The sequence below is a fragment of the Pan paniscus genome, chromosome 1 (assembly GCF_029289425.2).
Source record: "Pan paniscus chromosome 1, NHGRI_mPanPan1-v2.0_pri, whole genome shotgun sequence".
NCBI lineage: Eukaryota > Metazoa > Chordata > Mammalia > Primates > Hominidae > Pan > Pan paniscus.
In genome coordinates this window covers 87,432,602-87,459,427 of record NC_073249.2, presented here as the reverse complement: position 1 = coordinate 87,459,427, position 26,826 = coordinate 87,432,602, and the positions used below count along the sequence as shown (strand labels likewise).

Sequence of the window (26,826 nt, the reverse complement as noted above, 5' to 3'; positions counted from 1 at the left end):
TTCCAGGACCTCAAGAGAAAAATCTCTATACCACACACTGGAGACTCCCCTAGCCCCACCGAGAGATACTGATGTTGGGAGAACAAGAAATATTTCTCTTTGTTTTTCCACTTGACATTTCTAAGTTTGTTTCCACAGTTTTCAAGTATTTGTACAACATTTCATGGGTTAGAGAATATTTGTGCATCTGTTGTCGCATCTGAACCTTATAATCACCCTGAAAGATGTTTTTATTATTCTCACTTCAACGATTAAAAAAGAAGAAGGTTGAGAGAAGGAAAATAATTTGCTCAAGGCCCCTTGGTAGTCTACATCCTCTACCCTAAAGTTCTGTTTTGGGCTATAGCAGGAGAGAATTGCGTGGCAGGTCCTGGGCTTGCTGGGAGAGACCCAGTGGATCTTGAGCAGGAGGCGAGGCACATGGATGTAGACTCAGGAAACCTTGCAGGTGACTGGAGACCTTTCACAGCCTCTGCAGTCCTAAAGTCAGCAGGCAGTCCCCATGGAGATGAGGGGCATTAGAGGTAGAATGCTAATACCTGGGGGAATATGGCTGTGTTAGTCAGGATTCTCCAGTGAAACAGAACCAATAGGATATATGTGTGTGTGTACATGCTTACACATATTACATGTGTTTGTGTATAGGTACACATACTTAATATATACATACACATATAAGAAATAGTTAAGGAATTGGCTGACATGATTATGGAGGCTGAGAAGTTCCACGATCTGCAATTGGGAAGGTGGAGACCCAGGAATGCTAATATATGGTTCCAGTCTGAGTCTGAAGACCTGAGAACCAGGAGAGCTGATGGTGTGAGTTTCAGTCTGCACATTGGCAGGCTTGAGACCCAAGAAGAGTCTGACCTGGCTGGAAAAGACCAATGTCCCAGCTCAAAGCAATCAGGCAGGAGGCATTCCCTCTTACTCAACCTGTTTGTTCTATTCAGGTGTTCAGTTGGATTATTGGATGAGGCCAGGGATGATGACAGAGTAAGATGAGGTCTCATGGCCAGAGACTGAAAGAGGGAATAAAGGATGAGAACTTGAAGACAACATAATTGATTCTAGTCAGGCCCCAAAAATGTGAGATCATGAAGAAAAATCATGTGACTGCCCAGATTTTCATAAAATGCTTCTTGAAAAGTATACAATATGGAAAGCAGAGCTTAAAAACAAGTATGAGTGCAAAGGAACAACCATTACTGAGAGAACTGAAACCCTGAATGCATTAGGCTTATAGAAAAGGCTGAAGATGAGAGAAAAAGGGGTGTGAAGGAAGAGAGAGTTGGCACATGGCAAGGGGAAAATCTCAATCCCATTTTTCTAACTGTCTTGGTTTTTTTCTTCTCAAGTAGAGAACTGATCTTCAAATTAGAAACACTAGAACATATGTGATTTTAAAAAACCGAAGTTCAAAACCAAGAGGAAAAAGGAAGGTATTCCTCACTACCATGTGTCCAGGCCTGAATCACTGGCTTCTGGGTTCCTGAAAAATATGATTGCAAAATAGTGATTGGTCATCTTTTGCAAAATCATGAGGGATGGAGAAGAAACAAAAAGATTACAAAAATAAAATATTGCAGTTTTTAGAAAGGGGGCAAACCTGGATCAGGAATTACCAACTAGTGAATTTCTCATTGCTCCTGGGCAGAATTCTAGAAGAGATCATTAAGCAGATGGTCTGTGAGAACTTGGAAAAGGAAATCATGATCACTGAGAGCTAGTCCTAAAAAACCAGTTACCCATGTATGTTCAGGAAATCTGCCTTACAGCTGTTGCACAAATTAGCTTTGAGCATTTGAGTAGACTACAGTGTGAACCAGCAATGAGATGTTATAACAGAAGAAAAAAAACATGATCAGAGATGCTTTGCTAAAAATTCAGTTCTAGGGCATAGAAAATATTTATCCAAATATACTCTGTGCTGTTCAGATCCCTTACAAATGAGTTCAGTTCTGTGAGCTGCATTTTAAGATAGTCACTGGCAAGTTGGAATATGTACGGAAAAAGTTAAGAGAAGATGGAACTCATATTTATTGAGCAAGCAACTTAACATGTGTTGGGCATTGTGTAAAATGTGGTATGTGTGTTTTAATGCTTAAAACAATACCATGAAGAAGTCATTAATATGCCTATTTTAGATGAGGAAATGAAGGATTATGTAAGTGAGTTTTTTGCCTCAGGCCAGCAGCTAGAAGATGGCAAAGCTAAGACTTGAACCTGGATCTTTCTCATCCCCAAACCCATGCTCTTTCCACAGTGCAAACCTGCCAGAGAAATAAGGGACTTGGAAAATGAGCCAACTGAGAAACTATTGAAGGAAGAAGTAATTCACTTTAAAAATGAAAGGAGTGCAGAGGAGTCGGGGAGTGGGGAGGGCATCAGGAAGAATAGCTAATGCATGCTGGGATTAATACCTAGGTGATGGGTTGATAGGTGCAGCAAATCACCATGGCACACATTTACCTATGTAACAAACCTGTCCATCCTGCACATGTACCCCGGAACTTAAAATAAACTTAAGAAAGGAGTAAATATAAACATGATATTGTTTCCATATATTAAAATGTTGGCCATTTGGAAGAGGAGTAGCCTTGTTCTCTGAGATCCCTAAGGATGGAGCTAGAGCAGTAATGTGGCAGTAATTAGAGCAGTTCACATTTATTAACCATTTGCTATAAGCTGACCCCTCTGCACATACTCATTCTTTAAACCTTACTAGCATGAGTGAGGTACAGCACAATGAGCATGCCTGTTTCACAGGTGAAGAACAAGAAGGGGGTTGAGATAATGACCAGGGTGTCCCAGCTAGTAAGTGGCAAAGCTTGGGCTGAAATCCAGGTCTGTCCCCCTCAGGGCCAGTGTTCTCAGCCATTTTCCTCCACTGCATTCCTGTTGGCAGAATTCCAGTCAACTTGAGGGAAAATTTCCTGGTAACTAGAACCTCTTAAAAAGGGATCAGATACTTTGTTAGAGAGTGAATTGCCTATCAGTGATGAATCCTGACAGACAGAGATGCTGGCTTGTATCCAGGCCTTATGACCCCATAGGTTTCTTTCTACTCTAAATTGTTGTTGTTGTTGTTGTTGTTGTTTTTCTATGATCTTAAGAGAAGCGAGTTTACCTATAGATGAATAGTTTGAGAAGGGGGGTATTGGTGGTGAGTCTAGTTGTTTTTAAAATCACGTTGTCAACCTAAATTCCAGCATGATGATAAACCCAAAATCCAGTTTCTTCCAGATAATGTTTTTCTTTCAGTCATTTATGGTAAGTCTGTGGACATATGATGAATCTGCAGAAAGGTTTATTACTGTGTAAAAGCATAACAGTTCTGTTAGTAAGTAAAAATTATAATGCTATACATATTTTGAAATAAAAGTAAGAAATTTTAGGGCCAGCTGTGGTGGCTCACACCTATAATCCCAGCTACTCAGGAGGCTGAAGCACAAGAATCACTTGAACCTGGGAGGCAGAGGTTGCAGTGAGCCAAGATTTCACCAAGAAAAAAAAAGAGAGAGAGAGAAAAAAAAGAAATTTAAAGGAGAAGAAATTTTAGGAAAGTTGAAGGGGGAATAAAACCTTATTAACATTATATGAACTACTTTGGTATCCTACTCTTTATAATTATAGTGAAAGTTGGGAAAATTGACTAAGGTACTTTTTGGAAGCAGGATTATCAGAACTAGGCTAGACTGACTTAAGGGTAAAGATGAAGAAGGAAAGAAAAAGGGAAATCTTTCCTATTCTTTTGAGCACTCACCTTCCTCTACTCTCCCCCAATTTCTACCACCCCCACAATCACAGTGCTTAAGAAAACCAAGTAATGGAGAAATAAGGGTTCTTGGAATGTATTTCTTGATCTGGAAATTTGGACCCAAGAGACATTAATTTGCTGATTTATTAGTTTGTTGATGAATGAGGTCGCATGGAAAAACTTTCTGCCTCTTGGTTATGTTGGTGGAAACTTTTCTAAGCTTTAACTAGCTGACTTTTGGGTTAACTAGAGATTATTTACTTTTAATAACAACACGCTAAGTTTCTGAAATCAGATATAGCAGAGCAGTCTCCAGAGAGCTGTGGTCCAAAGGCAGTGGCTGCATCCATGTACAGTTCTCATCAGATTTTCTGAAAAGATGCTTTCTCTGTTAAGGTTAAGTTAACCTTGGCTTACTGCCGTTCCTCTGTTCCTTCCACATCTCTGTGTCTTGTGGGCATGCCAGTTTGCATTCAAATCTGCTGTATCAGTTTTAAATCCAGTTCTCAGTCCTTAGGGTATTACATAAGAATAAGTTAACTAAAGAATCCAAGAAGTTTTACGTATGATGCTGAACTAACTGGATCTGACTTCCTTGGGGAAAATGAATAGCCAGGCAGATCACATTATAGATGAGCATTAATGACAGCCGGAACACCTCCCTCCCTTCTAAGCAGGCAAGGAACCTCCCATGTGCCAATCACTGTGCCGGCACTGGGGATACCAAGATGTGTTCCTTGTTCCTTCAAGGAGCACATGTAAAAACATCATAGTGTGAGATATGTGCTGTGGCAACGTTGAGCCCCAGGGTATTCAGCAACTCAGACTGCTGAAGAAAAGGGAGGGGAAGGCTGCTCTGAACCAAGTCTTGGCGGCCACCAAAGGTGTTCACAGCAGTTGCAGAATTGGGAAGATGCACACACCTAGTTCTGCAGGCCTGTGTAGGTCAGGACTCTGGAGAGAGATGACTGCAGAAAGGTAGGTACACCATGCTAAGGAGTTTGGACTTTATCCTAAAAGCAGTAGGAAGCCTTTGGATGGCTTTAAGAGGAAAATGATCGGATGTAATTTGTCTTTTTTAAAAATAACACTTTGCTGGCAATGTAGAGAATGGGTTGACAATAGGTGAGTTAGGAAGCAGAGCAGCACACTGTTTACAGGATGTTGTAAAAATCCAGGTGAAAAATGAGAACTCTAGATGATCAATAGCTTGGAGTTGAAGAGAAAAACATAAATCAGAGACATATTAGGGAGCGAGTCTGCAAGGAACTTGCTCCTGAGTGATGGCTATTGGGGAACAATGGAGGAAGCTGTTGAGAATGACACCTGGGTTTCTGGCTTGAGTAGGTATGGTGTCCCCTTATCAAGATAGGACTTGGAGAATTATGGGGAATATGATGAATTCACTCGGGGGTACGAGGAATTTGAGAAGCTTGAGAACCATTCAGGAGGAGATGTCCAGGAAGGTTGGCTGAATGGGCCTGGAACTCAGGCAGGAGATGCTGAGATACAATTGTAGATTTGTCCCTTTGATGTTAGGAAGAGAGTTTGACATCATTAGAAGGATAGGGGACTGGAAACCACACTAAACAGCCTCTATTTCAGAACCATTTAGAGATGATAGACATGTGAGATGTACTGAAATGCCTGCTAGCTGAGTTTAGCAGAGAAACTACAGTCCCCAAGGTGAACTTGGGTTTTTTCACAGTGTTGTTTTCCTCTCTGTGCCCACCTTTCTTTTGGACTTTCCTCCCAGGCTTCTTGGGGTCCTGTGGCAAGAATCTCAGTTACTAGGCTGTTTAGAGGCTATATCAGTAAGGGGACGTAAGATGGCATTTTACTAACTATTCTACCTCCTCAATAACTCTTGGAAGGGTTACTATTAGTAGTCCCATTGTACAGATAACAAAACTGAGCCTCTGAGGGGTGACATAGCTTATTTTTTAGTAAGTGGCAAAGTTGTAGATGAAGTTGTAGATTCTCAATCCCATTCTTTTTCTTCTATACAGCACAGACCTACACTAAAACAAATCAGGCCTGTTAAATCCTTGAATGAAAGCCATCAGTGTTGTTAGTGGTGAAAAATGTTTTGCGGAAATGATGTGGCCTCTTAGGTGCTACCAAGAGCAATACACTCCTTGGACTGCCCAAAACTAATTCCACTGATGCACCCGCTCCAAATCCCTGCACCGATCCCACAGCAGTCAGACCTGGAGGCCCTGGGGGGGCCCTGTCCTAAGCCATCTCAAGATGCAGCCTCTAGGGCCTTGCTTATAATTTTCCCCCTTTCTCCAGCCTCCCCTTGTTCCTACCTCTGCCCACCCCAAGCAGCCAGAATGATCCTTTAGTTTAAAGCATAAGCAAGTCAGTCCTCTGCTTAAAAGCTGATGGCTTCTCATCTCACGTAAAATATAAGCCACGACCTTCAAAGCCTTCTACGTTTTGGCCTCTGGCTGCATCTATGACCTTGTTGCTGACCATACTCCACTTGAACCACACTCCGTTGAGCCTCCCTGGGTGTTCCTTGAATGCTTTTAACACCTTCTGAACACTGCAGGTCTTGTAAACTTGCTATTCCCACTTCCTGCCATGGTTTGGCCCAGGTATCTCAGTGACTGGCTCCCTTACCCCATTCAGATCTCGGCCTCTCAGTGTGACCTCCCTGGCTACCCTGTCTAAAATAGCCCCCATCATGCTCCATCCCTTAGTCTGCCTTATTTTTCTTCATAGCACTTATATTATATTTGCTTATTGGCATTGTCTATGTGTAAGCTCCATGAGTTCAGGGGCTTTTTCTGTCCTGTTTCTGTTGTGTCCCTGGCTGCTGGGATAGTGCCTGGCCCACAGTGTGCACTCAGTGGCATTGGTTGAATCATGGAATGAACACATGGATGCTGTGGTCCAGGCAGAGAGGGGACAGAGAGTGGGATCCTATTACCAAAGGAACTAAGAGTATCTTAGTCCCTCCCAATGTGGTAAACATTGCTGGTTCCCTAAGTTTCTGCATTTGGGGATAATTGTAAACAGGCATCAGAAAACGTGTATGCATCTTTCTGGGTAAGAAGCAGGTTTGTTGCTCTGATAAGGATGGGAATGATTTTTCCTTCTAACATAAAAGTTACAGGGACAGATTTGCCACCTCAGGAGATGGTTAACAATAGTGTCGGTTCCATGTCCTGCCCCTGCCCCCTCTACCAAATCTGAGTCACAGTGTTAGTGTTTGTGGAATCTGTTGAAAGTGCCTCCTGCACTGTGACTTTTTGATCCTGAAGGAAGAAGACTTTCTGTAATAACTTGGCTCTCATGAGCTGTGCTTCAGAGTGTCCTTAAACAGAGCTTTCCTGGTTGGAGATTTGAACCTAAGGCCATTTTCAGTGCATTTTTCTGTTGTTCTTCCTTTAGGATCTTCTATGTCTCTCATGATTCCCAAGACTTGAAGATCTTCAGCTATATCGCTCGAGATGGTGCCAGCAATATCTTCAGGTGTAACGTCTTTAAATCCAAGAAGAAGGTAAAGAGGCGGTTGCCGTCCGTCTGCTATTTTCCTCTAATGGATCCAAAGCACCCCCAACATTGGCCCGTCTCCCTGTTGAAGACAGCTGTCGTAATGCCGACATGGGGCAACTATCTCAGTCGTCTGTCATTGCTCCTATATAATGGAATTCTCTTTTAGCATCATCTGAACTTTGTACTTAGTTACATACAGATAAATGCAAAGGGATTGACCGTTGACTACGTGCTCTGGGATGAGAGCAGTTAAACAGCACCGGGAGTGATGCTAACCTTAGCCTTGGGGTAGGAAAAAAGCATTGTCATTTACTAAGGAGACCCTTCATCACAATTCTGTATATTGATTAGGGGGCTACAAAATATGAATACACATGGAGTCTGGTTTAGACTCAGTGTGTGATATTGGTTATCCTGGGTGATTATTTGTTATGGCAACCTTGATACTCAAGTAAATGCAACTTTGAGGATTCTGAAGTGGCATTCTTTATGTTAATGTCATTCCCCCAGGAGTCTAACACACACAACTGGGGTTTTAGAAGCCTAGAATCTAGCCCTGCCTCTCACTGGAACCCTGAGTGACGTTATGTAGGTCCCAGCGTTCTCATCTATAAAATGAAAAGAATCGTCAAAATCAGCATTTCCTAAATGTGTTCTGTAAAACATTTATCAGCCAAAATATTTCATGTTAAAACTACCTGATTTAAGTTGCTGAGAAGGTCTGATGTTAAAAAACATGTTGTTTAACCCAGAATTTCCCAAACTAATTTCACAATGGAACCATATTTTTTCCATGTAATATGTGTTAATATCCTGGGAACTGTTTTTCTGCAGAAGAGATTTTGGAAAACACTATTTGTGCCCCTAAGGACCCTAGTAAGTCCACCATTCTAGAAACAAACTACTAAGCCTGGCTTTCTACAAGGACTTCATTTTATGCATCTTTTGTCTTCAGGCCTCTTTAGCAGATGTTTAGGTACCTTGTCAAGTACCTTGTCAATAACACATGCCAGGGTCCAGATTTACTGATAGGTGTCCTATTCCCTACCCTAGCTCCACAAAGAGAATTATGCTTTGTTAACTTAGCCTCTTCCTCTATGGAGATTTGTGCCCTTACCCACCCTGTTCCAGGCTTTTTAAATGCAAATCATGGAGTTGGATGAAAAGTGCTACAACTGGAAAGATGGCAGGAATAAAAGAGTAACTTGCCAGACTTCACATCTAGATAATAGTATAGCTGAGAGGGAAAAAACATAAATGAGGCTAAGTCAAGCTGCATTAAAGAACTGATAGAAAGGGGAATAGGAAGAGGGAGAGAAAGAAAAGCCATAGGCGCTGGAGATGAGAAAGTTTAGAGTTTGGGAGAGTGAAAGGCTCATATGTGGCCTTGTGTAGGGGACCTGGGGAGGAGAGAAAAGGAAATACAAAGTCTCCCTGATGGTCATGAATTGGCTCGTCTGTAAGGTTCTGACAGATGCAACAAGACTGGAATTCCCTTTTAATTCATTTTGAGTATTTGACTGTGCTTCTGACTTTAGTTTCGTACAAAGACTGGACCATGTGGACCTTGGAATTTATTAGAGTTACAAATAACGCATTATCATTTGCCAGGTTCTTTAATAGTTAATCTTATTTTATCCTTATAACACATCTGTAAAGAAGGTAAGACATATAATTTTCACTTCCCAATTTTACAGATGAATAAACTGAGGCTCAGAGAGATTAAATGACTTGCCTGAGTTCTCATGAATAGGCACTGGCTAGAATAGAACCAGGGAGACATGCAGGACAAAAGAATTTTGAGCAGGAAACCTAGGTAAGAGGACCATTATGTTATATTTGCCTTGCTATCAGATCTAACATAGCAATACGGACGCAGTGGGGGCATCCACTTCTGACAAAACCTGAGTTTAAGACCAGTGCTCACTTGGAACTTTGATCTTGAAGTGAAGCACAGAATGGAGTTCCCATTATCCGTGAAAAGGAGTAGTCATCTGGTTCCCTATCATGTCAATTTTTTTTCCATGTCTCGTAGCTCTTACAGCGAATTCTGATCTCTGGCTTTCCTGTTTCCTATACCCCTTTCATCCTCACCTACTGAGACCCTAGCTCTTCATAGAGTTGGTTCTCAGGCCCTTTCCTGGCCTGGAGCCATGCAGCTGAGGGGATTGTTTCTAGTCAGCCTGGGCGTTGAGCCCTGTTGCTGCTGAGCTGTAGGTGGGAAGGCTGGTTTCCAAGCTAAGAAAGGGAAGTGAATTGTTCAGCGAAGGATGCAGAACTGGGAAGGGCTGGGGAACACATCTGCAAGGTTTTGCTTGCCCTTCTGCTTAGCCTCCAAACATGGTGATTTACCTTTTTTATAAAGCACTTCTAATGTCAAGAGGTAATAGTTAACTTGGGAAGGAGTTTTAACTGGCAAGTCATAGGAATGCTTCAGAAGTGGTGGGCGGGGGGAAAGGACTATAGAGGACATGTGTGTTGCAGAGATGTTGCTGGGTTGTTGGAAGTCAATAGGGAGTCCTCTTGACTGGAAGCCCGCAGATGTGGGTGTTCTCCAGAGCCCTCGTGTTGGTCATAGTTTAGAAAAACCTTGTCTGAGATCCTTGTTGTGTTGGGACTTTGGTTATTGCTGTTTCATATCACATCATGTCCCCTGCGTATATGCCCATGGCACGTTTCTCATGACCTCTAATGGGGTGTCGTCATCACCCTACAGTTCACATGGGGAAAGGGTTACCTCCTCTGTTGGTTGAGAATATGGGTCAGATGTCTCAGCTTTCCTGGTTGAGGGCCTCCCTCGACCTTGTTCCCTGCACAGCTATTACTCTGTACCTATGGATCTTCCTTGGGCCACTCACACAGATAGCCAGTGTGACTCCCACCTTGGGAGTTGTATCCTTGAGCTAAGATTTTTTCAAGTGGGCTTTCACCAGAAGCTAGAAAGCAAAATATTGCAGGAATATAACATGGTATCTGCTATTCTTCTATACTCTAGATTATCTAAGTTCCAGCCTCATATTACATCAGATAATAATATCTAACCTGTTTTGATTAGTTGCTATATGCCTGAGACTGTTCAAAGCTCTTTACATGAATGATCTAATTTTATTCCCACAGCAGCCCTGTGAGGTAGGTGCTGTTATGCTCTTCATTTTATAGGTGGGAAAATGGGGCCTCAAGGTACATAATGTGTGTAAAGACTCAACAAGTAATGGAGTCAGAACTGAACCCAGAGGGTCTGACTGTGGAGCTCACACTCTTACCCACTCCATTATACTATTGTTGTTGGCTCATGAGGAAGTTATATAACTCAGAAGTTGCTTTGTTTTCCAAGACCCATTTGTAACTGGGTTCTGCTGTAATTATTACATGGGTATGAAGAGCTCCTTAACTCCGAATGGCCCAAATCACTTTAACATAGATTTTCCTTTTTTCCTCATAATATCTTTTTGTGGTTAATATTGACTCAATTTTGTAGTTGAAGAAAGAAAAGGCCCAAGGAAGTAAATCACCCTTGGTCACACAGTGAATCAATGATGCCACTGAAATTAGAAACAGGCTTCCTCCTTCTCAGGCCAGGACTTTGAGCGCTAAACCCTATTACACAAAACTCATAAGAAAGATACGTGAGCCTTTCTGGACTTGAGTTTTCTCTAGCCATCAAATAAGATGAAAGGCATCTCAGGAGTGCTGATTGTTGTGTGTGAAGTGACGTCATCTTTAAGGAACAAATTCTCTGTGACTGGGAAGGATTGTCAGGATTGTGGTGGAGGGACCCTAGCACTCTTCAGACCCATGCTAGAAAGGAGGGATGGGAGTGGGTCTTTTCCTCACTGTGAGCATCCAGTGGAGATGCTTGCTAATAACATGGGCATTCCTTGTTTCCCCTCCTTGGGGGATATAATGATAGTATTCATTTGCAGGGCCTTTTGCCTCTCGAGAAGACTCTTGCATGGTCTCTTGACCTCTCCCGTGGAGTGGATGTCATCCTCCTGTCATTTTCTCCTAGCCCTAGGAGTATATGGCTGTCTGCCCTGATTAACAGTGAGTGCACTTATTAATGCATCAGTGCGTGAAGTGCTGGTGATTAACAGGAGCTGCAGGCATCTCCCCATTATCTTCACGGGCAGCTCCTTGAAATAATTTTGCCTGCAATCACAGCTCGATTGGTTTGGGTTAGGAGAAATAATTTCCTCCTATAATGCTGTCACTATCAAATTGGGGGCCACAGCTGTGAAGTTGAACTGTCCTTTAGAGGTTGCAATGGATTTTGAGTGATGATGACAGCCATGTACTAAAGGATAAGTCACTTGCCTGGTCAAACTTACGAGATGAAAGATAGGAAAGTTCTAAAGTTAGGGAAAGAGTCTGTTTTTTATACTTTAGGTTGAGTTGGGAAGTCAAAATGCAGGAATCATGGGTCTCAGAACTCATCTAGTCTGAATCACTCTCTTTGTGGATGAGAAAATCAATACTGAGAAAGGAGAATTAACTGTCCACAGTCACCCAGTTGGTTCTGACAGCACTGGGATTGTAACTCAGACTTCTTTTCTCTAGGGTACTATGTTTCATGGACTAGCAGAGTAGAAGGAAAAACACAGCTATCTGTTGGAAACTTTAAGATGCAGTATGTCCTGTCAATGTAGAAAATCACACCTGCTTTGAAACTAAACTTTCCTTATACTGAGCAATATTCTGATGTCCAAGGCATCACCTCAACCAAATTATATAATCAAAGCCACTAAATAATGTGTTGGACAAAAACCTAACCCATCTACCATTTCAGAGCCTTAGTACTGTAGATCCTACTGTGTGTAGAAGTCCAAATATAAATGTATTTTCATGCTTTGGCATTGTAAATTCCATAGATTAAGATCATTTGATAGATATAAGCTGAATCTTTTACTAAGATTCCCCCCCACCCAAAAAAATACATTAAAGAAACATGACATTCAGTTCTATTTTTGTTGAGATTCTGTGGCAGTTAAGGTCAAGATAAGGACATTATCTTGTATTGCTGTGATAGATGAGAATTATAAATCTGTGAGCTGTCCCACAGCTGACCTCATGGACTTCAGTTCTCTAAAATTCAGAACCACTTGTCAGTCAAATTTGAGTACCCAAAAGAGATGGGGGAGAGGGGGAGTGGAGGAGGGGACAGGGGAATAGTAAACTAGAGAGCTGGTAGACCATTAAAGAACCTTACTTGCAAGATGTGTGCCCCCATTATTCTCTTTTCTCCTCTTATTATTGTCATTGTCATCATCATCTTCATCTGGTATTTTGTACTTATACTCTCTACTTGCTTATCTGATGACTCTTAATCCTCTTTGTAAGTTGTAAAGTAAAGAGAGAGCTTCTTCCAGGACAGTGAAATTCAGAACAGTGCCCAAAATTATTTATCAAATCAGCTATAGAATATGACTAATAAGAACCATTCTTTACATGCATATGGCACTTAAAGATTCCCAAATTTTATAGGACCAACCAACTACAAAATCGTTAAGAAAGAGAATAGAAAATAAAATCATGGTCTATGGCCATACCACCTTGAATGTGTCTGATCTCATTAGCTAAGCAGGGTCGGGTCTGGTGTGTACTTTGATGGGAGAAAATAAAATCATGATTGACTATGATTTTTCTATGGGCCAGTGAGGTACAGGAATCAACCTTTTGATTTATGTCTTCCTAAAGCTACCACTGTCGGCTTTTGTTTGCTTTCGGGTGTACAACCCACAGTGATTGTGAATATAGTGTTATTTTCATGACCATTGATGCAGTTCATCAAATGTTGACTCCTGCTAGGTATGAAGTTGATACCCACATTAGGTGTGCTGAGGAGAACAGCTGTTCATTGCATTTGGACTTAACTTTGGTTCTGGCTTGAGGGATGTCCTAGGGTTGTGGGAGAAGGAGCTGTGTCAGCGTGAAAAGATGGGTGGTTTGAAGAAACATTGCTGTGTGTATAAGGTAAGTGTATACAGTTTTAAGCTTCCTTTCCAGCTGTATTTTCACAAAATTGCCTGTAATTGACACTCCCATGAGTAGGCTCTCCATCTGGAGCTAAGAGCCACTCTGAGGTTAGACATCCCTTTCCAGCTTTGAAAACATCAAAGCAACCATATCCAGCCTAATCTTGACAATGAATAGCCCACAAATGCTTTTGGGCTGCTAATAGAAAATGGCTTTTGGACGAGAAGATTTGATCTGTGTGGCAAAGCACTTTTAGGGGCTTGTGTAAAACTAAACTGGATTTGTACAGAAATAATGCAGTATAATAATGCTTTTTTTTAAGAAAAAAAAATCTAGTAAATTCCAGAGAATGGCCAGATTTTGGAACTAAAAAAGGCTGCCTTCTCAATGTTCCACTTGTTTACTCTTTGTACCTCACTGCCTTCAATCTTTAAACCTCCGCTTTAGTCTCCAAAGGCCTGTATGTCGTCATGAGGTGGGAGCAACTGCTTCACCGTGATCTAGAAGACCCACAGACAAGCATTCATAAAAACTTCTGGAAGGGACTCTTTTTAAAGCTGCTATTTACCAGAGTTCTCCCTCTTGGGTGCAGACATGGCTAATTAATGATAAAATCCCAGCGTGTGTGATTCTTGCATTTTGGGGTTGAAGGCAGAACCAGTTTTCTTGCCCAGCAGGCCAGAGGTGAGGTAACTAAGTGGGGTAGGCCTAGCAGGCAGGAGCCAGCATGGCTGTGCAGAGAGCAGATGGTGAAGACACAGCCCCTCCCAGGCACAGGCTGCCTCTACTGACCACCTTCAAGTAATCACCTCCCTAACGAGGTCCCCATACAGAATCCTCTAAAAGTAGACTTTTTAATGGTGAAGCAAGGAGAGCCTAAAAGGTCAAGGGACATCAGAACTCACATAGCCATTTATGAGTACAGTGAGGAGCTGTTTAGCCCCTTCTGACTCCCTGAGTGGTAGATAGGAAGGGCAATTCTTTTATGTGTATGTATGTAGTCATTCTGTAAAACAGTTAGAGTAGCTTGATTATGTGTTCCAGTGCAGAGGGCTCTTTATGAAACATGCTACAGTGTCCTTTTACTGTGAATAGAAATATAACCTTCACATTAAAGGAGTAAAATAAAGGATAAATTAAACCATTTAATTTATTAATTTAATTATTAAACTGTTTACCACTCAGTATGCAGATCTAGAACTCTTAATGCAACAATTTCCTCACATGTAGAAACTATCATACTAGCTCAGACCAAAGATCCATTTGGCTCAGGAATTTTCCTCTGCTGCTATGGTGGAGGCTATGCTATCTGATGCACAGCCTTTTGGATGTTAGCATACATAAGTAGGAGGTGATTCCCTTAGTCGCTTTATGTTTCTACTATGATAAAAATTGTTCCACCTTTCCTGCACTGCTTTTTCTTTTCTGTCTTAATTGCCTCTTGGTGCAGTGAATTCCATAGTCAGGATAAAACATTTCTTGAGCATTTACTATATGCCAGGCACTGTGGTAGGTGCTATCATATATTCAGTTTTTCAGTGCAGTTACAGAAATACTGTAGAGAACAACGGATGGAGGGAGGATAGGAAGGAAATGGGAGGCTGAAGGATGGGATGCCCTTTCCAGCATGGGGAAGGCAGAACCAGTAAACCTAAAGTCTGCATTTCCTACTTTTTCAGGGGAATCAGGTAGAGGTTAGGGTCAGCTGCTGATCCTAGTAAAAAATACTAGTAAAATGTAAAAATGAAGTGTTATCAATATTAACCATTAAAACCAGCCTACTTCCTTACAGCCACTTTCGGCTTATAGATGGTTGAATATGTGAGTATGTTCCACATGTTTGTCCTTGATAAAGGTGGCAGAATAGAGATTTGAGCTGGAGTCTATATTCTTAAGATGCTCAGTTCTGAGCATAGCCCATCGTCCATTGTCATCTTGAGATGCCTGAGAAATACAGGTCTTCTGTGAAGTCATTCTCCCACCACCTTTATCCTCTTATTTAAATCTGAGGGATTCCTTCCAAAGATAAATTTAGAAATTCGATTCCTACCCCTGTCTAATCCCATAGATCAGGGACATTTGTTTGAGGATCTTTAAATTTTTAATATCATCTTAAAAGCTGGTTAAAGGAAGTATCTGTGATTTACAGAGATGATGGAATTTGTAACATGTCCTCCTTAGGAAAACCTGAGATGTTATAGGAACAAACTCAGTAGTGAATTTAGAATTTTCCATATAACTGTATTTTAAAGGGGGAACTGTATTTTAATCCGTACCCTGGGAATGATACCGACGGGAAAAGACTAACTCAGTCTTTGCAGATATTTATTCAGTATGAGATATCTGGGTTAATTCATGTAAGAGAAGAAAGTAATGGAATTAAACACTTAATCTCTACATATCATTTGGACTTACCATATTTTATTGTTACAACCTAAAACATTTACCTTTTTTACCTTTTGTAAAGATACCTGGGGGAGCAAAATTCCCAAGAGTCAGAGAAGAAAGTAGAGGAAGGTTTCTGTATAGTGGACACTGGTAGGACAGTGGTAGGCAGAATAAAGTCATACCTAAGGTTTAGTAAACTAGTAATGAGCTTTGCCGTAGACGATTAACCATAGGCAGTCTGCTCTTACTCTCATAAAAGGAATAGGAACCAAAAAATCTCAAGGCCTAGGGGAATAACAGTTTCGGATGTAGGAGCCTTTACTTCTCCCTTTTCACCTGAGAGTTAAGCTTCCTGGCACAGCCTCCTAAGCACAGCACAGCTTGGTGGCTAAAGGAAATGTAGAAAGCTGGAGTGTTCCTGGCCCACATTTGTTAGGGACTGTGTCTTCTAAATCACACCTTTTTGTGTGTTTTGGGAGTGGGAAGTGTAGGGGCTTCTTGCTTAGGACTGATGCCTACTGCTTCTCAACTTCCTGTGCAGATAGAACAGTCATGTCTTACACACCGCAAGCCTATGGTATGAGAAGGGGCCTAAGCCTGCCCTGTGGACACAGGAGGAAATTAAGGGTAGATGTAGAAAACAGAGGTTCTGATTCGCCACTGGGTGATGGTGGACCCCACAGAAGTTACCCATCTCCTCCTGCTTCACTTGAGGTTCTTATCTCCCAGAAGTGTCAGGATATTTCAGGTGAGAGACCAATGGAGAATATCTCTGGAGTTAGTCTAATGGCTAAGAAAGGTTAGAGCTGTAAAACAATTACTTCTAGGAGTAGATTTGAACTGAAGAATATAGGGAGCAGTAGAGTTGACTGAGATCTCAAATTGACATGTAGATGATAATTAGTCAAGATGCCTTTCACATTAATATGGATGCTCTGGCCTGAAATAAGCAGAAGGAACATAGAAATGACTCCAGGCTTGAGGAGAAGCAATTCTAGAAGTTATACCCAGCAGAGAATGGACTACAGCAGTTGTTCCATACACAGGGTTCCAAGGTCCCTAGGAGTTCACAAAGATAGTAATAAGAAAGATGAGCTCATTGTAATATGAGCTTCATTTATACATTTCATATTACCATTAGCTCATCTTTTTTATTACTACCTTCAACAAGGCCTTCTAGACTTATCAAAACACTGGATATCAGTTAGGTAATGTAATACCAGCTACCTCATGCTGATGAAAAGCCCTACTTGATTGCTGCCATTACCTGGCGGGGGTGGGAGGTGGATGTGATTGATGGACTATATGGTGTCAACAGGTGGCCATGGCTGACCTGAAGTCAGATCATCCAAAACACGATGAATGTTAGACTTGAGTATAGGGTGACAATCACAATTAGATTAAATTGTAGCCCATGGTGGTGGGATGCTTGAGGCCCACTGAAGTAAGAGAAGCAGTGTGCTGAGCCCTTCCCAGCCTGAGCTCTGAAACTCTAAATAAACCACATCACTCATTTCTGTCCTTGAAAGAAAGCAAAAGCTGACATCATCAAACCATAATCAGTTATCCACCTTTGAGGCCATGCCCTGGAACCCCTGCATGTGGCTCTTCCTCACAGCCTGCATGGGTGGCCTAAGACTCTACATAGGAGCAGGCTTCTTTGTCCTCTCTCTCTTCTCCTAGTTAAATGGTGGAATACTGGGAACTAGGGTCAAGTTCTCTTCTTGGGCTCTTAAAGCAAGAGATTAAATACCAAAACAAAAGAAAGGAAGGAGCCACAGAATAGACCCAAGCACATGAGGTCTTTGGAGTAAGTCTGGGAAAGTGTCACCTTAGATTTAGTTGGCTGCCAACTGGTAGTGTTCCAGAGGAGCTGGGTGCTGAGCTTCCATTGGTTTCTGCTGTTTAGGCCATGGCTTCCAAGCCTCATGTTACCACTGCCCTTGGTCTGCAGGAGCTCCAGGGAAACTCAACATTTGCAGCAGCATTCAAAAAAGAAAAAAATTATAGCCGAGTTCCTCTTAGTTTGATGGACCCATTGAACATTTTATCATGGCTGGCAAAAGATTCCGAAGCATATTGACTACTTGTGTTACACATGGGAAGGAAGAATTGGGGCTAAGTCCATAACTGGCATATTTGCTATCTGTCCTTTCAGTTGACTGATTGTTTCAGCACTGTGGTGACAGTTTCTGTTTTCTGGAGTATTTCAGAAAGGGGAAATGTCTTTGCACTCATTTGTATGTGCATATCTGAACAACTTTAGATTTTTCTGTCTCTTTCTTTGGCTGCTTCATGAGTTTCTATCCACATGCCCCTTGCGCATCCTCACCCACCCTGTTCTTCTCCTTTCTCCTTCCCAGAGCCAAGCTATGAGAATCGTTCGGACGGTGGGGCAGGCCTTTGAGGTCTGCCACAAGCTGAGCCTGCAGCACACGCAGCAGAATGCAGATGGCCAGGAAGATGGAGAGAGTGAGAGGAACAGCAACAGTTCAGGAGACCCAGGTAGGCACTGCGGCTTCTGTGGATGTGGGTGGGAAGGCAGTGCACACAGTAGGCTCTGGTGGATCACTGCCCTGACCCCCAGGCTGTGAACTCATTTTAAGAAACATTTTATTTTTTCCGTTTCTCTCTAAATTCTAGATTCTCTTTAAGGAACACGTATTACTTTTATAACAGAAATTAAAGATGTTTAAATTATTAAATGAGGAAGTATTTAAACTGGATATCAGGGAGAGGTAGAGCTGCTATACTACCAAATCTGACTTCAAAGAAGTTTTCAGTAAAAAAGCACCCCCATAAAACAAATTAGAAAGAACATAAATTTATAATTACCTAGTTTGTTTTATTAAATTTCTAACTTCTGTAGTTCCATAAGCCCTCAATATGGATAGTATTTTAATGTCCCCAACTTTCAAGCCTCATTAAAAGTCAGGAAGGAGGCCGGGCGCAGTGTCTCAAGTCTGTTAATCCTAGCACTTTGGGAGGCTGAGATGAGCAGATCACTTGAGCCCAGGAGTTCAAGACTAGCCTGGCCAACATGGCAAATCCCTGCCATGTTGCCTGTATTTTCTACTAAAAATACAAAAATTAGCCAGGCGTGGTGGTACACGCCTATAGTCCCAGCTACTTGGAAGGCTGAGGCAGGAGAATTGCTTCAACTCAGGAGGCGGAAGTTGCAGTGAGCCAAGATTGTGCCACCGCACTCCAGCCTGGGCTACAGAGCTAGGCTGCCTCAAAAAAAAAAAAGTCAGGAAGGAGACAATAAATGTGAAAAAATGAAGTATGGGCAAGAAAAAGAGCAGGTAAAAAAAAATATTGTTTATGTTAATTTTTAACATGGGAAACCCAAGAAAATAAACTGAGAACTATTAGAAATAATAAGAGAATTCAGCTAGAAAGTCAAAGTTCAATAACACATACAGCTATATTTGTGATTTTCATATATTCCAAGAACAGCTGGTTAGAAGTCATAGTGGAGGAAAAAAATCCATTAAAATAACAATTAAAAAAAAGATACTTATGAATAATCACAATAAAAATGTGTTTGTTTCCTATGAAAAAATCTTAAACAAATGGAAAGGCATGCCATATTCTTGGATGGGAAAGCTCAACATCATAAAAATGTTAATTCTCTCTTTGTTTATCTATAAATTTAACATGACAATACAGATTTCTTTTTTTTCTTTTTTTTTTCTTTTATTATTATACTTTAAGTTTTAGGGTACATGTGCACATTGTGCAGGTTAGTTACATATGTACACATGTGCCGTGCTGGTGCGCTGCACCCACTAACTCGTCATCTAGCATTAGCTATATCTCCCAAAGCTATCCCTCCCCCCTCCCCCCACCCCACAACAGTCCCCAGAGTGTGATGTTCCCCTTCCTGTGTCCATGTGATCTCATTGTTCAATTCCCACCTATGAGTGAGAATATGCGGTGTTTGGTTTTTTGTTCTTGCGATAGTTTACTGAGAATGATGATTTCTAACAGCAAAAGAGGTACCACAGTAAGCTACAGTATTCAAAACTCATGGGATATAGCTAAAGCAGCACTCAGAGGAAAATTCAAAGGTTTAGTTATTTACGTTAACAGATGACAAATCATGAAAGTCAAATGAATTAAGCATCCCACTCAAAAAGTTAAAATACAACAAAAGAAACGCTAGTCTGCAAATGGCAGCATTGCAAAGTGGCTCAGAGAGAAGACCTTTGCTTTGCATTGTAGCTGCACCAGTCACTGCCTGTGTGATCTTGGGCAAGTTCCATAACCTCTCTGTGCTTTAGTTTAGTCTTCTGAAAAACAGAAATAGTAGTACTGTGCACTTCAGAATTATTGTCATAATTAGATAAGCTGATACTTTTAAAATGCTGAGCCTGGTGCTTGGCACAGAGTATGCACCACATACATGTATGCTATTATTTTTAAGTAAATATGTGAAAATTTAAAAAAACAAGAATAGAAAAAATTCTGGAAAAGATGAATGATAGCAGAGGAGGAGTGGCTTTCCAGTAAAACTGTGCTTATAATAGGTAAAACTCATGTTCAAATAAGTGCCTGAATGGATCAGAATGGAAACTCATATACAGACCCAGATGTGTTTGCAAATTTAGTGTATGATAGAGGGGGAATCCCTATGGAGAAAAATGTGGAAATCTTTATTGAATTTGAAAATTCATATGCCTTTTGACCCCCAAATTTCCTTCAAATTCCCTTCTAAGAATTAATCCTAAAGGTAGACCCATAAAGGTGTGAAATGATTTCTATATAAGGTTACATAGCAAAGAATTTGTTATAGAACCAAAGGATCAGAAACAGCAAGAGGGAACTTTTAAATAAATTACAATGCAATATGGTACAAATAATGGAATACTGCACAACTATTAAGAAGAACAAGTTAGTTCTCTATGAACTGATTTAAAGCCATCTTCAAGATATTTTGCTTACTTAAAAAAGTCAAAGTTTAGAATTGTGAATACAGGAAAAAAATAGAATTATGGGTATGAGGTACTACCAATTGTATTAAAAATGTATAGATTTAAATGTGTGTGTATATGTAGGTATATATGTATACACATGCATGCACACACACACATTTCTTATGCATGGAATATCTCCAGAATAGTACACAAGAAACTGGTAACTGTGGTTCATCCTGGGAAAAGGAACTGGGTGGCTGAGGTGGCAGGAAGATTGACTTTTCACTGTACTTTTATAGCCTTTATACTTTGGATATATATTAGTTATAAATCTTGAAAACCTGACATTATTTTCATCCTAGTGCTCAGTTTCTATGTGACTAGAGGGAATTACTTTACTTCTCTTTTGGCTTACTCATTTCTATTAAGTAGTGACATTCTATTACTAATGACAGCATCTCAGTGATCTTGACTCATAAAATATTATCACACAGACGGAGCCTTGCATTTTTTCATGTACCCTTGGCCAGTCTCAGTTTTAGCAGGCCGTAGTACTAATGTGATGTAAACCTTAAAATTTTTCCATCTCTGTGATCTAGGGCTTAGAGATAAAACAGAGAGATAGATAGACTTTGGCGAATATTTTATATATCTCTGCTGGTCAATTTTTAGAGCGTAATGGTGACAGTTTCCTATAACTAATATGGAGGACACATCAGACCTCTAGCTGGTTGCTTGGCTCAAAGAACAGAAACCAATCTGCTCATTTCTGAATTGGAGGATTTGCCGTAAGAACTGCTAGCTGGAGAAGATTGAAGTCTTACATTGTTAACTCTTCTTTGGTCATGCCCATGCCCCGTTGGTGGCCTGATTGGCAGAGAGCCACATCCTAACTCTCAGAAGCTTTTAAACCCACAGTCACATTGGCAGCCAGTATACACATGTACAAAGAAAGTTTAACCAGAAAGTAAAGGATATTTTCTCTGGTGAAGACACCTATTCCTGGAGTGAAAGCAGTTGGACGCAGAGAGGATGCCCAGAGGTTGAATATTTGAACACTGTTATTATCACAGAACAACCATCAGAGGAATTTAATCTAATCTCCAAGTACTTAATCAGAACCTGTCACTCAGCTGCTGGCCACAGAGGTCAGAGTTATATGGTCTGGCCAGGTGGAGAGAACCACCTGGATAGCATTTTATGTAAGCAACACCAAGGGCTAGATCTTATTTCCCTTTTGCAGTGGGAGCTGCTCTCTCCTTGCACTTCTGGCCCCTGCAGTGGTCTGCTGGGTGGAGTGGGTTTGATGTGATTCACGATTCCCTGGGGACTCAGTGGGGATTCCATAAGGATCACTTCCTATACTTTTCTTTCAGTCCTACTTCCCTCACTCCTCCCATGTTCCCTGAGCTCCTTCCTGCCCTGAACATATAGTAAGTATCATGGACTTTTCAGCCACAGTCAACGCTGTTCCCTCTGCCATGGGTCCCTGCCTTCACCTCCATGCAGACATCTTACTCATCCTTCAAGCCCAGCACTGTCTTCTGGGAAGCCTGACTTTAAGCTCCCACTCTCGTTCAGAAAATTTAAACCCTTTTTTTCTGGGTTCCTGTGTTTCCTTCACTCCTGGCTGATGCCGTTAACATTAACATTTAGTCCACTGTGTACCAGACATATGGCATAGCGTCCTCTGTCTTTAGTGGAGTGTGAGCTCTGGGAGGGTAGGGACTTCCTAGCACAGTAAAGACTTGTTGAATAAACTGGCAAACAGAGCCAGTGAGTGTGGCAAGGAGTACAGATGTTTTAGTCATTGTCAACAAGTGCTTGTTAAATGCTTACTGTATGCCAAAATGAACAGAGATTAAGTAGAGATTTCAACTTTTAAGCAGCCCCTTTTGATGAGGAATGATGACACTTGGTGTCAGGGGAGCAGGTAGAAATGAGGTGAGACTGGGAGGCTGAGCAGAGTATTGATGAGAAGGTGGTGACAGTGACCATGAGTACAAATAGAGGCCAGTGTGGTCACACTCCTTGACTGTAACAGATGGTCAGCTTGGAAATAACAGGCATACCAGCTATGTTTCTCTCTCATTTCTATTACCTTTTTGGAGATAGTTTTCCCAAATCACATTACTATACGTGAGACCTCAGCTGCTTGGCTTCTGTATACCACTCTTCCTAAGAAAAATGGAATTGATATTCTGTGTGAAGAAACGCCTGGGTCCATTCTAAAAAAGCCCATCAGGCCCAGGATAGTTTCTTCAAGGTTTAAGATGTCCAACAGAGCGCTGAGTCTCTGCAAGGAGATCAAGCATGGGCTGGATGTGTTAAATAATATAAAGGGAGGCAGCAAGGGCTCTCCCCTGCTCGTGTAGGTGAGGAGAGGGCCTGTGGGGTGATGGAAATTGTGTTAGGGACATATAAAGAAAGAGAAAGACAGAGATGGCTCATGGGCCTATATGGCAGAATTCTCTCTTCCTCCAGGTAGGTCGGCCTTTGCTCTATTAAGACCTTCAACTTTGCCGGGCGCAGTGGCTCATGCCTGTAATCCCAGCACTTTGGGAGGCCAAGGCGGGCAGATCACCTGAGGTCGGGAGTTCAAGACCAGCCTGACCAACATGAAGAAACCCCGTCTCTACTAAAAATACAAAAAATTAGCTGGGTGTGGTGGCGCATGCCTGTAATCCCGGGTACTGGGGAGGCTGAGGTAGGAGAATTGCTTGAACCCGGGAGGTGGAGGTTGTGGTGAGCCGAGATCGCACCATTACACTCCAGCCTGGGCAACAAGAGCGAAACTCCAACTCCAAAAAAGGGGAAAAAAAAAAAAAGACCTTCAACTGATTGGATGAGGTCTTCCCACCTTATGGGGGAGTAATCGGCTTGGCTCAGAGTCTACTGATTTAAATGTTAATCTCACTTAAAAAAATACCTTCACAGCAACATCTAGAATAATGTTTGACCAAATACCTTGGTATGGTAGTGGCCTAGCCCAGTTGACACATAAAATTAACAACCACAGAAATGAAGAGGCAGAATGGCATGATGGAGAGAGAGTTGGAGCCATGGGCTAGAGGAGCCACTGAGGGTTTGGGTTCCAGCACTGGAACCACTGGGACTTGAATCCTGACTCTACCACCTTTCAGCTGGCTAATCCTCGGCAAATTTCATGCTCTCTCTGGAGCTTCGTTTTCTCATCTGTCTGGTATTGTGAGAGAATGTATGTAAAGCAGCATAATGCCTAGCATATAATATACTCTCTGTAAGTACCCACTGTTTATCGAGTTTTCTAATGTTATAAGTACCCACTGTTTATTAAGTTTTCCAATGCAGACTCCAGAATACATGACCTCATCTGTACAGTGAGGGAGCTAGACAAGGCCTCTCCAGTACTGATTTTATGACGGGTCCAAGTGAAATGATTAACTGGACGCCCTCTGGTTATTGTGCAGTGCCGAGGCCATGAAGCCAAACCATACTTTGAGTCTGAGCATTTGGAATTAGCATTTGGTTCTGGGATTGGAAATGTTTTCTTATCAAGGAAGGCTGTTTATTGCCTAGCCCATTAGTCACTTCCTTTTTACAGCCCCACACACGTTTTCACTGTCTATAAACTGCTAGGAATGTGTTTCTTCTTACTGTAAATGCTTCTCCCAGAGCATTTTTGACTCTACTAAGATTGTTGCCTAATGGCACACCTTGAGCGCCCAGAGTTGAACTGTTGGCTATTGTTTTTTTTACGAGAATCTCACTTTCATGTTTGGGAGCTTTTCATTTAGTGCAATGTTTATCTTTCCAGTGGAGCTGCCCCACCTGACATGTCAGCAGGCCCTCCATTGTGCAGAAAAAAACATGTTTACTCTGAGGAGCTGGAAAGTGCTGTCTTGTCATGTCTTTTCATCGTTTTCAGCGGTGCTTTCAATGATGTTGCTCACTTTCATTGTGTGCCTCTTCCCTCTCTCCCTCTTTGTGCCTGTCTTTCTTTCTTCCCTGTTCTTACTACTGTTCCCTCCCTGGGGGAGTTTTGTCTTTTGTATCATTTCGCAGCAGCTGCCCTTGGCCATCCCTGGGACTCCAAGCCAGGTGGGGCCACTGCCCCTGTGGCACTTGCCCTGTTGTGCCCTATACTGCTTCTCTGACTCCTTCTGGAGAGGGTTTCCTGGGTGAGACCCTGTTCCCCTGGAGGTGACCCTCCTCCCCCAGCTGCAGACAGTCCAATATGGGAAAGGGCTTGGAGCCTTTTGGCAAAATAGACCTTTTTTGAAAATAAAACTTTTTTTATTTAATGTGAGAAAAGCACCTAACATCTACTCTCTTAGCAAAGATTGTGAATATGATATTATTAACTAGAATCCTCGTGTCGTACATTAGAGTTCTGGCCTTATTCATCCTACATACCTGCAACTTTGTATCCTTTGACCTACATCTCTCCCTTCCCCCCCAATTCCTGGTAACTACCTCTTAGTTATGATGATAAATCAGTTAATACAGGTTGAGCATCCTTAATCTGAAAATCCAAAATCTGAAATGCTCCAAGATCAGTAACTTTTTGAGCACCGACATGACACCACAAGTGGAAAATTCCACTCTTGATACCTTTGCTTTCTGATGGTTTCATGTACACAAATGTTGTTTCATGCACAAAATTATATAAAATTACCTTTGGCTATATAAGGTACATATGAAACATAAATGGATTTCATGTTTAGACATGGGTCCCATCTCTAAGATATCTCATATATATGCAAATAGGCAACTCTAACATCTGAAACACCTGTAGTCCTAAGCATTTCAGATAGAGATACTCAGCCCATACACATAAAACTAGTGCAGTGCCTGAAGCATACTAAGTGCTGTTTAAGTTTAAGCTGTTATTGTCGCAGTTTCAAGGCAAAAAGTGGCCATTTCAAGCACTTTGAGACTGAGCTTGTAACTCCTTACTCATTTGACTGTACCAATCTGGCTAAACCCCAATTCTACATTAACTCAGGAGTATTTTTTCATTTTTGCCCTATGACACTGAACAGCACTAGAGAAAACTGCCACCCACAGACCGATTACACATTTGTGATCCCCAAGCTCGCCAGGGCTACTTCACCATTCAGCAGCCCTGCTTGTCCCCAGCTTCTGTCTCAGTGGACAGTGACCTTCTCCTGTCACCTGCCTCTGCATTCCACCTCCATCTCGCCTCCTCTGGAACTTTGAGCTACTGGTTATCTCATGCTCCTGAATCTTCACCCAAATTATCTGCTATTGCTGACTTTCCCTTCTTCGCCCAACTGCAGATAGATAAGGTCGGGTCTTTCTTATCTTAAAAGCTGAGCAAAATTAAGCCTTCCTTGTCCCTATGTCTCCCTCCGACCTATGACCTTACCTCTCTCCTTTCCTTGGTAGCCAGGCTTCTTGCACAGCTTGTCTGTACTCACTGTCTATTTTCTTATTTTCTCCCAGTCTTTCTGTCCACTCTTGATATCTTTTCAACCTCCAGTAATCTGGTATCTGCTGCCCTGCCGGCCCTTCCTGAAGTTACCAGGCAGGGGTTCCTAAGGGCCACCTTTCTCTGTAGTGCTCAGCCCCGGGAATGAAGTGCACCTTTGCAGCTTCTGGGGCACCCCACACTCCTTCCCTCTTGACTCTGCTAGCTGCTTTTCAGCATGCTTTGTAGGCTCTGCTTCTTCTTCCTCTTTTTTTTTTTTTCTCAAGACAGAATCTCACTCTATTGCCCAGGCTGGAGTGCAGTGGCATGATCTCAGCTGACTGCAACCTCCGCCTCCTGGGTTCACGCAATTCTCCTGTTTCAGCCTCCCAAGCAGCTGGGATTACAGGCATGTACCACCATGCCCAGCTAATTTTTGTATTTTAGTAGAGATGGGGTTTCACCATGTTGGCCAGGCTTGTCCCAAACTCCTGAGCTCAGGTGACCCACCCACCCCGGCCTCCCAAAGTGCTGGAATTATAGGCGTGAGCCACCGCGCCTGGCCTGCAGGCTCCTCTTCTACCTACCCCTTAATTGTTGGAATTTCTCCTGGACTTGCCCCTGGTATTTGTTTTTTTTTTCTGACATTCCATGATTTCAACTAAAGTTTATCTTTAGGCCAGGCCTTTTTCCTGAACTTTCCATTCATGCACTATAGTAATCTACACAACCTGCCATAATAAAATGCAGTAGATTGGATGGCTTAAACATTTATTTCTGACAGTTTTGGAGGCTGAGAAGTCCAAGATTAAGGTGCCAGCCAATTTGGTTCCTGGTGAGAACTCTCTTCTGGTTCGCAAACAGCT

General features: G+C 41.9%; 1 protein-coding gene across 5 annotated transcripts in view; it reads left to right on the top strand.

Annotated features, from left to right (window-relative positions):
* LOC100983469 (carboxyl-terminal PDZ ligand of neuronal nitric oxide synthase protein) overlaps positions 1 to 26,826 on the top strand; it is a 312,534-nt gene that overhangs the window by 251,616 nt on the left and 34,092 nt on the right. For all 5 annotated transcript variants that reach the window (XM_003824560.5, XM_008978235.4, XM_034939235.3 and 2 more), the window contains 2 exons: positions 7,163 to 7,271; positions 17,992 to 18,133. In XM_003824560.5, coding sequence (XP_003824608.4) covers positions 7,163 to 7,271; positions 17,992 to 18,133 — 251 coding nt within the window. The remainder of the gene's footprint in view (positions 1 to 7,162; positions 7,272 to 17,991; positions 18,134 to 26,826) is intronic.